General features: G+C 51.7%; 1 protein-coding gene across 1 annotated transcript; it reads right to left on the reverse strand.

The window, feature by feature from the left end:
- Positions 1-692: 692 nt before the first annotated feature.
- Positions 693-8,993, reverse strand: LRRN4 (leucine rich repeat neuronal 4). The gene is made up of 5 exons (XM_035321299.1): positions 8,716-8,993; positions 6,484-7,215; positions 5,341-5,542; positions 4,333-4,470; positions 693-3,299 (listed from the first exon to the last, which is right to left on the reverse strand). The coding sequence occupies exons 2-5, from the start codon at positions 7,169-7,171 to the stop codon at positions 1,979-1,981; spliced, it is 2,349 nt and encodes a 782-aa protein (XP_035177190.1). The 5' UTR covers positions 7,172-7,215; positions 8,716-8,993; the 3' UTR covers positions 693-1,978.
- Positions 8,994-11,714: the final 2,721 nt, after the last annotated feature.

Raw genomic sequence — 11,714 nt, forward strand, 5'->3', positions numbered from 1 at the left:
TAGATGTAGCTATTCACAAGTCTCTTATTTTGCTCCACTCTGTTTCTGGTAATACCAAAGACCCCAGTCAAGGTCTTTTCGAGCTCTGTTTTCCAAACAAGGGAGTATGTGATCCCTGCCCCACTTTGGAATAATGTGAGTCAAAGGTTCTTGCTTACTTGGAATGAAAGGGAAGCATCGTCTGCTCCTGTTTACAAGGCCTTCCAGACAGTAGGGGAAAAAAACACCTGAAATAAATATGAGAAACTACAAACAAAGAAAGAAAGTTATTATGAACTACCAGAGTAGGAAAATGAAGGGACTTGCAACGTGACAGCCGATACCATCCTGCTTCCTTCATCTGCAATGCACTTTTGCTGGAAGCTGAGCCACGGGGCCCAGCCAAGCTCAGCAGCTGAGGACAGGCACGGCAGGGACTTGCAGGGAGCATCTCTCCCAGCTGCTGTCCTTTCCTGCGCTGGTACAGGGAAGGGATGCGTTTGCACAGAAGGGTTGCAGGCCCTTAGAAGTGAGGATGTCACAGCCCACTTCATATGGCACATACAGAATGAAATCTCTGCTGACATCGGATACACAAACTGATCCCGATAAAAATGTCCCTCCACTACGTGCCTAAGGGCTCCAAAACAGCAAAATGTTAGAATTCATTCCTTGGGCTAAGCACTGTAGACAGTAAACACAGCTCAGAGATCTAGGTCTTTAACAAAGAACTGGTCTGTAGCTTTTATTTCCATTAATACAGGGAGCATTAAAAAACTATGGACAGAACAGACTATTTTGTACTGTACAGCAGCCTTCGTTCTCTGAGATCGGGGGATTTTACATATTGGTTCTACACAGCAGCACAAATATGCAGCTTCTGGGTGCACCGTCAGAACACTGACGGTGAGAAATATTTGATCAGGACAAACACCTTGTCTTACAAAAACAGCTCTTGGATTTATTATTTTTTATTTGTTTTAAATGAAAAGATCTCAAAGCTGCTGAATTCTCAGCATCTGTGGCTATCTTGTAGCAGAGGTTAGTACCTGTAAGCACACTTGAAAAACCTCTGCATGAGTATCAGCTGTTGCTAGTGGATGGGATTTCATTTTTCAGTTCTCAGCAACACACACCCGAAATGGTTTCATTACTTGGCTCTTTGCCTCTGTGTGAGGTAAATCGTCAGCCTGCTAAATGTGCAGATGGAACCGAGCAATAATCTCATGTTGAAAATCAGTTGTGAAGCAAACGCTGATGTGCTTCCCCTGCTTCGGGGGCACTGCGGCATTGCAGACTCCTCACCGCCTGCTCGCTGCCTGTGCTCGGGGTTGTGGCAGCTCTGCGGAGCCTGGGAAGACAGCATGTAAAGGCAAAACAAAAGGATTGTCCTGCCTTAATCATCCCACAGTGTCTCGTTCTTCCCCTTTGCAATTAATTTTTGCATTTCTTTCCCTGATCCGAGTTAGAGCTGAGCAGCTGCAGGCACCAGAGCTATTTGCTGGAGCTGGATGTGCACAGCACCTTGCTACCGAACCCGAGGAGATCTTTCTCACGTTCCTTCCAGGAATGTTCTCTTCTTGAATAATACCTATGTACTTACGTTAGGAGAAATGGTAAATTCAACTTCACTTATGTGAACAAAAGCAGTATCTGTCTTGCTTGGTGAGATGCGTTACATATTCTTGCTTTGCATGGGCTGTATCCGTGACAGCTGGCAAGGCAACGTCTCACTGCGTGAAGTGTGTGCTGGTGTGTTTGTAGGTGATTATAAAAGTAACTTCAAGGGTCGTGTCCAGGTTTGCTGCTGCTTAGCACATGAACAAGAACCCAAAGGCTCTTTTTTTTTGCTGACTTTTGATTTTGTTCCTCCTTTGGAAGCACAGGGGCTATGACGTCTGGTGTTCCCTAGTTTTGCTGAAGAACATTTTGAGGATCTCAGGAAAATGTACCGGAGTGATAGAGACAGTGAACTTGGGTGGAGAGCAATCACCTTGAGCTAACTCGTGGTTTGTAGTTTTAAGGGGTAATCAAACGCTGGGTTCTTGTAAGAGACTAAGTGTGTACCGTACTGCTCACTGTGAGGCTTTTTATGTGCCTTGCACAGACAAACAGACAAAATAATTGTGGAAATGAGAAAGAGTCCGCTTGCCGCAGACAGAGCGGCAAAGACAGACTTGTAGCTGGGCTTCGTTTGAAATCTGGTGCACGAGTTACCTGCAATTCCCTGACTTGTCACCTGGCTTGACCCCGCTTTGTTCAAAGCAGTCACACAGATGTGGTAAGTGGTGTATGGCCGCAGGTTGTACAGAGTGTACTGCCTTGCTGTGGCATAAATATTGTCCAGGATGAGCCGTCTCTCCTCGTTGCCTTGGTCGTGAAGCATCAGCTGGTAGGTACGAACAACTGAATTTGGGGCGCACCAGTGCACCTGTGCTGAGCTGTCTGTGACTTCAGACACCTCTCTGAGCCTCGGCGGGTCTGGGATTTCATCCTCCCTCGACATGCCAGGGCACAAACATCGGGATACGCTCTGAAGTTCGCTGCATGGTCTCTGAAGGTGCCTGCAAGGATTGTAGTCGCACGAGGTGTATACCTGCTGCACGGGGGGTTCTGTTGTCTGCTCCTCGTACTCGTAGTCGTCCACATAGTGTATCAGCGACCTGGTGGATGCTGATGCCGAGTGAGCACCGGACCGTGTGGAGTTCAGCCGGCGCAGCTCTGTCTGCGGAGTTCTTTCCACAGCAGAGGAGTGAACGTAATGGTCAACGGCATCTGGGTCCCCCCTTGCTGTAGTGGAATAATTGCTGGTGGGCTGGCTGAATGGGCCTTGCTGGGGAAACGCCTCTTGAGTTTTTCTGAGCTCCCCCTGTGGCTGATCTGTCTGAGCGTGACTCACGGTGCTGCGATCCGGGGCCCGGCTCTGGAGCTCTCTGAGAAAACCGGGGGAGGTGGTTGCTGGCGCGAGGGAAGGGGGATGGCTCACGGCTTCGGAAACTGCCCCGTCCTCCTGGGAGGAACTGCTGGCTTTTATGAGCAGCAGCTCGCCTGGGTTGGCTGCGGTTGTGCTTGGCGCATTCCTGTGAGTGAGGGAGCTGGTGTGAGTGTCTTTGGTTAGCAGAGCAGAGCCTGTCGTTGCTGCGGCCGTGGTGGTGTAGCTGGCAAAGCTGAAAGCTTTGTTTTCAGTGGAGGGTGTGTTTGAGTCGGGCAGCGTGACGTTTCTCTCTGACTGGCATTCATCGTAGAGCTCTTGCAGCGTAAAAAATGTCGAGGGTCTGTCCCAATTTTCCTGGGACACGTTGCAAAAAGTGTCCGAAGCCCTGTAGAGGGGACAAGTTAGAACAGAGAAATTCGATGAGAACCTTACAGGTCCCTCGCAGCCTTTTTGCATGGGCGTTGGCAACCCGCTGTCCAAAACCAGTCTTCACATTAAAGAAGACATGAAACTTAGAGCAAGGCTAGGTTGTACCGACAATAGTCCTGTGCTTGGCCGACAGATTTCCACAGCCCTGTGAACGCAGCTGACTGGCTTTAGGCAGACTTTAATGCCTCACTAAGAAGGGACTGCCTGTAGAGGGTTGTAACGGGGTCCCCAAGATCCTTAAAGCCAGCTGGTTCAGGCGGCAGGAGCTGTGCTAACACTGGGTGTGCTTTTAAGTGACAGAGCTCGGTTTCTTTCTTTGCTCAGACACTGCAGCTCTTTGTGAAGAATGCAAATGCTAAGGCTTGCCCCATGAGAGGCGATCTGATTTTAACAGCCTACTTCCCTGCTTTCTTCACGGTGGGTGACAAAACTTCTTGGTGGCCCTTCCCAAGGAAGGGAGATCCTACATATGCAAAGTAACTGCAGCGTGCTGCAGTCAGTTTGTTGGAGAGTGTGGAAACAACCGGGGACAAACGGTGCTGTTTGCCAGGGGCTTTGTGCGCTGCCTGTGCTGATTGAGGCTCTGGGAACATGAGGACAAGCAGGAAATAATAAGCAAAACTGCTTGTAAAGTTCTGCTCCCAGTGCTGGCCCACCACGGCCACCTAGCCAGCTTATTTTTATCTTAATAGTACAGAAAATATGGGCAAAAAGAGCAACTATACTATTCTTATCCTATAGTAGAATCCACAGCTAATACTGCTTTACTTTTCTACATATGCCCATCACATTTATGTACTTCCAAGTATCATTCACCCATGGTATTTACCCCCAAAGAAGACTTCATTTTGCATTTTTACCTCTAGTGGAAGGAAAGAACACACTTTTGTCTGAAAAATTTGGATCGTGGTGACTGTTTGGTCCCCAAATACCTTGCAGATTTGAGTTATGTCTGAAGAGCTTTGCTTTATCTCCTTGAACTCACTCACCTTTGCAGCACAACTGTCTTGGGCTTGGAGAGCAGCCAGGAGAGCCTGCAGTCACACAGCAGGGGATTTCCGTGCAAGTTGATGATGATGCTGTCTGATGAAGTGATATTCCAAGGACTAAAGGAACTCAGGTTACAGCTACAAGGAGACAAACACAATAATTAGCAAGTGCTGAGCTACCTTCCAGGGACTGGAGCATGCTTAGTACCCCAGTGTGTGTAGGACACAAAGCAGTGTGCCCAGTTCCCTCGGAAACCCCTCGCTGTCACACCACCAGCACCCTTCTGCACCTGGAGGTCCGGCTGCACCTGCCCATCTCTGACTTGCACGAGGCAGCCGCTGTCTGCCAGTGCCTAACAGGATTTCTGAGTGGACAGCGGCTTCACAGGTGGATCACACCTTTAGAGATGGCAGCTGGAAAGAACAGACGATCACCGCCAACATGCAGTCAGCTGTGCTTTTATGTTCTGTCATTTCTCGGGCTTCTTTCTCAATCTGCTTGTAATGACTTACTTCCTCGATGCCAGTCACCCTCCTCTTGTCAGTTACCTCTCGCAACATGCACTCACATCTCCTACACGTAGGAAGCATTGCTAGCCTGACAGAGCTGCAGAAAAAAAAGTGTGGTGTAACCCCTGCAGCCAGACTGCTCAGAAGATGCTCTCTTTCGCCTGTGACTTTAGTTGTTATTCCTCTGATTTTTTGAGTTTGGGTCATGATTTTTGGTGCTGGTATGTCTCTGGGTGTTGTAAAGTGCTGTGTAAATTCAATGTGGCAATCTAGTGAGGGATCTTTTTATTTTTATTTTTTGGTTAAACCGGTTTCTTTATTTTCCTGAAACTGGTTCCTAGAACACAGCCGCTGCTCTAGTGTTTGCTTTCTGATATGCTAATCTGAGCCGATATAGAAAGTTTGCTAAGGTGCTCTCCATATCTTTTTCTTTGTTGACTGTTCTGCCTCTATTTTCATAGAGGGAGGTAAATTTTTTTAAAAAACAAAACAACTCACTTCTGAAATGAGAGGTGGCTTAGCTGAGGTGCGCTTTCAAACATTTCTGTCCTCACAAAACCCAGGGAGTGGGAGTCTTCACAGTTGAGCTCCCTGAGATGAGGCATGGACCTGAGGTCGGTGTCGAGGCTTCTTAGTCGGGACATCTTTGTCAGGTGAAGTGCTCTGAGGTTGGGCAAGTCTTTGGTCCACTCTGGTTGAACTGAAGCAGAAAAGAGATTTTTACCATTTGCACAGACAGAGCATTGCTGTGGATTTCTGCTGAGGGGAAAAAAAAAAGGTGGAGTGGTATGGGTCTGGCGAGGTGAAACCTCAAGCCTGGGGAATGTCTAAGCTGCTGTTTACTGGAATCAGGGCACATCCACGTGGGAAGAACCCCTCTGTGCTGCCTCCACCTTGCAGGCTGTCCGCGAGAAGTGCCACTGTCGGGTGCCGTCGCAGTGAGGGCACTGCCCTGACCCCACACTGTGGTTCTTGGTCAGTGTTAACCAGCAGCCCGCCAGTGAAACCTCCTAGGGCCCCTGGGAGGGAGGACTGGTTCATATGGGGAAAGCCATAAATAAAGCTGTGAAATGAGGCAGAGAAGCACGTGAGGTGGCCTTGTGGATAGGCCAGGAAGGCACTGGACCAGCATGCAGGAGAACTGGGGGCAGGTCTTGGCTCTGCCCAGCTGGGCAAGGCGTTCAGCGTCTCTCCCTCAGCACCTCAGGTATAAGCTGAAGCCGACAGAGGAGGCAAATGGCAGAAATGCCTGTCAGTTGCCCAGGGCAGGGACGGGCTCGCCATGTGGCGGCTATTTGTCTGGCTGCCGACACAAAACGCCTCTCTGCACTACTTCAGCACAGCGATACAAGCGGAGTATGTGTGGGGCCAGACAACGAACGATTTCAGCAGTCTGTCTGGAAACAGAAGTGACTCCCCTGCGTTTCTCAAAGCTCACCTCAGGGCTGGCAGCAGCAGAGGAGCTGGGCAGCACAGCGAGGCAGAGCCCTGTTGGTGCTCTGCCTGTCCTCAGGGAGGCCACTGGGCATGAGGGCTTCTCCCCAGCAGCTACGTGACTGGCTGGAGAGCGCCTGGCACGCTCACATCAGCAGCGGATGAGGCCAAGGCCCCGTGTTTACAGTGAGGGATTTGCCGACTTACTTTTCTCCAGAAAGGTCCCGCTCAGGTCAAGCACGTTGATGGTGTTCCCAGTCCTGTCTGTAGCCTCGCTGGGAGATGTGCTGATGGCAAAAGCAGACTCCCTAATTCCCCTGCGGTCGTCCTGCCCGAGCAGAGTTGTGGAGAGGTTCAGGAACTGTAGCTGAGGGTAACAGGAGAAAGCCAGCGGCTGGATTTCGGTCAGTGGGTTTCCAGCCAGGGACAGCCACCTCAAGCTGGGCAGGAAGGAAGCGTGGCACGACGGCACAGACGACAGCTTGTTAAAGCTTAAGTCCAGGAAAAGGAGGCTGCTGAGGGCCTCAGGTCCCCACCTGACCGCCCGGAGAAGGTTCTGCCTCAGCGAGAGGACGCGCAGCCGTGGCAGGCTTGCCATCTCCGTGCCGTTCACCTCTTCTAGGAGGTTGTTGCTGATGTCTAAGGTCTCCAGGGCCTCTGGGAGGCAAACAGGGAAGGTCGTCAGGGTGCTGCTTGTCAGCTGCAGGGTGATCCAGGTCCTGTTCTTCCGATCCTCGCAGGACAAGCTGGTCAGGTTCACGTTCTCCCAAGAGTCTTCCTGAGCCAGCTGGAAAAAGGTGGTGACATCCCTGGATGCCGCAGGCTCCGCTCTGCTCACCGGGCCTGACACTGTGCTCCTCACCAGCAGGGAGAAGGTGAGCAGGAGGGACAACATCCTTCTGCCAAGTGCCTTGCAGTTAGTTGTGAGATCTGTCCGGGTTTTTTTCAGGGAGGGGAACACAAAACATCAGCATCAAGAGCTAAATGAACATTCCCCCAGGGAGCTACAAGCTATTTGAAAGTGAAACATTTATAACTGCTTTCCAGGTGCATCCAGACAGTGCAAGTGGTAATGAATTTCTGTAATTAAGCCTGAGTAAACTCAAGCCCTTTGGGACAGCAGTACCGTGTGATCTTAGACTAAGTTTGCCTACAATCTTCCATGCAGTCTGACACGATGAACAAGCCACGTCAGTAGGGAGCTAATAAAATAAATTGTTCATGGTTTTCCAGGATGTTTAAATTCTGGTAAATTTGGAGAATCAAGAGCAGTAGCTCAGGACCAGCCTGGCCTGGGGGGCATGCTGCTCCGCTGTGAAAATACCGGTTGGTAGGGCACGAGCTGCAGGAGAGAGGGATATTGCCATGTTACGGGGCTTCGCTTTTCTGCCTGGTTGTGTATCGCTCTCCCCAGGGCTCTCCGGCTGTGCTCCGTGGGAAGAGGGTTCTGGGGGGAGGTACCAGGCAATAGGGCTAGGGCCAGGGGTGACCATGGCATGGGATTGCTCTCTGTGAGGGTGTCAGTGCAAAGCAAGCACATGCACCTAAGGCACGGGAGGACTGCCAAACATTTATCTAGAGGATGCAGGAGCCCAAACCAGGCTGTGCTGTGATGGGTGGGCAGGTGAAAGTGCCTTTTCTCTCTTAGGAGCACCTTTCTGTCCCTTAGCAAGAGTCGAAACAGCAGCAGCCCAGGGCTCGTGTGGGCTCTGCCTGGGCAGTTCTGGCACGCCCAGCTCCACCCCAGCTTGGCTGGGGCGGGCATCGCAACCCCAGTGAGCTTGTCCTGATCCTCTCCGAGGTGGGCAACGAGTGGCGTTTTTGACAGGGAAACATTTGTGAAAAATTAATAAAATCCATGGGACTCATAAGCACCAAAGGAGCCTATATGGTTCTGAGAATTTTAATAGCTTAGTAGGAACCTGAAGACCAATTAAAATAAATAAATTAATAAATTTCCTAAATGGCTTGCCCAAGGCCACACAAGTAGGTCTGTGTCAGAGGAAGGAATTAGCCCCAGCCCTGAACTAGTGCTTTACTTGCTGGGCTGCCTTTCATGCTTGCAGGCATTGCAATGATCATTCCTCATCTAAAAACCTGCCACTGTGCGGGGTGGCTGAAGCCCCCTCTGGTATGAAATATGGCAGACTCTTTCCTGGCCATGACAGCTGCTTGCCATTCCCTGGGTAGTGCCAGGAAATGCCAGGCCATCACCTATTGCTCCCATCTCAGGTTTGAAGTAGGGACTGGTACGTTTTAGTCACCCGCGTACCTTTTGGTATCTGGAGCCGTACAGGAGCTGAGCAGCCTCAGCAGAGCTGCTGGATTTCCCGCTCCATGGCACATGGCACCCAGAGGATGGGAGCGGTGGCACTGCTGGGTCCTAGTCCTACATCTGCGCTTAGTCCCCAGATCTAAACCGCAGCCGCTCGCACGTACCTGCCCAGCAGTCCTGATGCCTCGTGCCTCCCCTCTGCGCAGCACCGGTTGTCTGGCCCTGATTTTATACACTCGGGTGACTCAGCCGAGGAGCATAAAATGTCTCTGCTCTCTTCCCGGCTTCCCCTGCTCACGGCTCTGCCCACAAGCGCAGGCGAGGTTCGTTCCAGGCTCGCTCCCCCGCAAGCCGCTTCCCCCTGCCTGGAGAGGGGGTGGCTCCGCTCAGCTTTTCCCGTTCCTCGGCCCGGCAGGAGGAGGGTGGGAGGGCTCCGTTTCCCACCACCGCTCCCCGGGCAGGGCTGCTCCGTCTGTCTGCTCCAAGCAGCGCGTGGAGGGAACAGATCCGTGTCTCCAGTCCCAACTCGCTTGTCTCCCACTGACTGGTGGTGAGGGGCCGGGAGGGGAGAGGAATTACTGTGTGTGTTTTGTGGCAGACAAAGATGATGTAGAGCTAAGGCTCTGCCTGCTGACGTGGGCTTCGATACCTCTAGGTGCCAATAAAAGGCTTAAAGTATTTACGTTGCTCTGTAAGACACTTGCACCTGGGGGAAGTCCTGGAAACGTTCCCCCAGAACAAACTCCTTCTGACACGACGGTCCCTCTAGGGAGGCGTTCTGCTCTGGGACGTGCCCAAAGCAAAGCTCTCACCTGCTGCTCCTGCAGAGCGCTTTCAGCCGAAGGAGCGGGCCTGCAGCATCGTGCACTGAGTGTGATGGCCCCAGAGGCTGCTCTGAGTCCTGCTGCACGGGGCTTCTCTTCTCGGCTCTGCCTCTGCCCTGCTGCACGGCTGTGGGCAGTTCCCTTCCTGCTCCCTCGCTCATCCTTTGGTGTAAGTAAGACTGACCATGTAAAACCAGGGGACCTGCTCTGAGCTAGGTCTCTCGGCATTGCCACGATTCAAATAATTAGGCCAGGAGCTGGGAATAAAGGCAGGAACTCAGAGAGAATGAATTAGTAGAGGTTGTTCCAAAGGAAAAGCAGAGGTGTGGTTGTTCAGTTGCTACTACAAGCCGATTAATGATCAGGGTTTCAGGGAGAACAGTAGTTGGTGCTGTCTGTCAGGAGGACAAAACAGATCGTGACATGGAAGGCAGAACAGACCTGTAAGTTTTGGTGCTAAAGTGCAGATAAGGGTCTTGCTTTCACAAAAACCTTGACTCTGCATGTACGCAGGCCTTATCTTCTCACCGTGTCATTCATTATCTGCGTGGGGAGAGGGCCTTGAGGAACACCAGAACATGCACAGAACGAGATACGGGCTTTCGGCAGGACTCTTGGAGCCCTTGCGGTTCCCTCGGAGGCTGGGTGCGATGTACACGCTGTTCCGCGTGGAATGGCTCTCGGGCAGGACAAACAGTTTCCTAACTGGGGGGCTAATCCCCCAGATTAACTCGGGTGGAGCCGCTGGCAGGCCTGCGCTCCGGGGAGCACGCAGGCTGGGCGCCTGCAGACCAGCAGGTAGCTTCACAGATCCGCCGGGTTCAAAGGGCAAACGGGAGCAGGTTAAAAAATTCTGAAGAATTTGCTGCAGGCGTGAGTGGAAGCAAAGTCCAGCCTCAGCCAGAGCAGTGGAAACCCTGCCTTCCCTTTGCCTTTGCAGGCAAATACTTGCCCTGCCAAATTCTGCTTCGCTTTTAATGCGTTCAACCTTAGGATTTCATTCTGGGGACTGAAACGAGTGGCACTTTCACCTGGAAACTGCAAGTGAGCCATTCATGTCAGTGAAAGTGGAAGCGAGGTGGAGTCATTGCCCAGCGGAGCCTGATTCTGAGCAATACAGAGAAGCTCTTACATGGAGTCAAGCACCACATTTGTCTGGTTTTTGGATGCCGGATTTTTGGGGCAGGCATTATATTTTCCCAGCTCTTAGCTTAGCTGCAAACTAAGAATTTGGACCTTTGCTGCCATGGCGCATCTGGGAGAGCTGCCCAGGTGCTGACGGGTTTCCCCAGGCAGGAGGCAGCTCTCTCACCAGCTTCCTTGAAGTCATCCCGCAGCAGCAGGCAGGGACTTCCCCTGTGTGTCACTTGAGCCAGTTCTCATGGTGCTGCTTCAGGTTATTGCTCTCCTTCTTGTGCTTTTCGGGGAGTTTCAGTGGCAACCTGAGGGAATGTTCAGCAAAGGCAGGCATTCTTGTCAGCCTTTTTTCACTCGGATGATGAATGCGGCACGAAGAGCTAAACCAGACGCCCCCTCCCCAGGGCTGGTTGTGCCGCACAACGCCCCCCTGCCTGCAGGAATGCGGCAGAGGGATGAGCCCCGCATTCCTTCGTGACACTGAGATAGGGAGAGACCCAGGCGAGGATGGTACCAGGCAGTGAAGTTTAAGAGATGAGTGTTTCTCAGTGGCTGTGATCCAAGCGATGGCTAATTATGAAAAAATCCTGAAAAATCTGGAGAATGGCTTCTAAAGCCAACAGAAAAAAAGAAGGAAATACTTCACAGGTCACTTCACCGAGCAAGCACAAGCAAGATGCTTCCCTGCAGAGAGCAGGGGGAGAGGATTATTTACCCTGAGGTTTCAGGCATGTGTGCTGTCCGCTGCAGTAACGCCGTCTGAAGGCAGCAGCGAATCCCCTGTGGAACGTGCGCATGAGAGCAGACAGCAGCCGCTGACATTGGGATCATTTTACCCTCACCTGCCGTTGGCTTAATTAAGCACGACATACAGAACGCAGTCACAGCTGAGCCAAGGTATTAGTTTCCTAAAGGTTTTTGGTTTAATCTGTATAACATTCCTGCCCAGGATTTTGTCCCTGCATTGCAAAATGCCCCTTTCTTCAGCAGCGACTTCCACTGCAGGGTGGACACTCTCTCTGTCAAGCGCCTCTCACGCGTCTGGCCCTGTGCAGTTAGTGACTCGGTTACTACAGCCCACCGAGGCCATGGTCTTTCAACCTGGATGTAAATCGGGTGGCACAATGCAGCAGGAGGCAGGTCTGACCAGGTTACTGCATGAGTAAGGGAGTACAGGGGCACCCTGGTGTGTGCTGTCGTGC

The sequence above is a fragment of the Oxyura jamaicensis genome, chromosome 3, assembly GCF_011077185.1.
Source record: "Oxyura jamaicensis isolate SHBP4307 breed ruddy duck chromosome 3, BPBGC_Ojam_1.0, whole genome shotgun sequence".
NCBI classification, from domain to species: domain Eukaryota; kingdom Metazoa; phylum Chordata; class Aves; order Anseriformes; family Anatidae; genus Oxyura; species Oxyura jamaicensis.

What these genes read in the sequence shown, in the direction of transcription:
- LRRN4 (XM_035321299.1), bottom strand. Translation starts at nt 7,171, where the DNA reads ATGTTGTCCCTCCTGCTCACCTTCTCCCTGCTGGTGAGGAGCACAGTG. An exon ending in AGCCACCTCTCATTTCAGAA is followed by an intron (nt 4,471 to 5,340) that starts GTGAGTTGTTTT and finishes GTCTCCTTGTAG; the next exon opens with CTGTAACCTGAGTTCCTTTA. An exon ending in AAGACAGTTGTGCTGCAAAG is followed by an intron (nt 3,300 to 4,332) that starts GTGAGTGAGTTC and finishes TCCCCTCTACAG; the next exon opens with GGCTTCGGACACTTTTTGCA.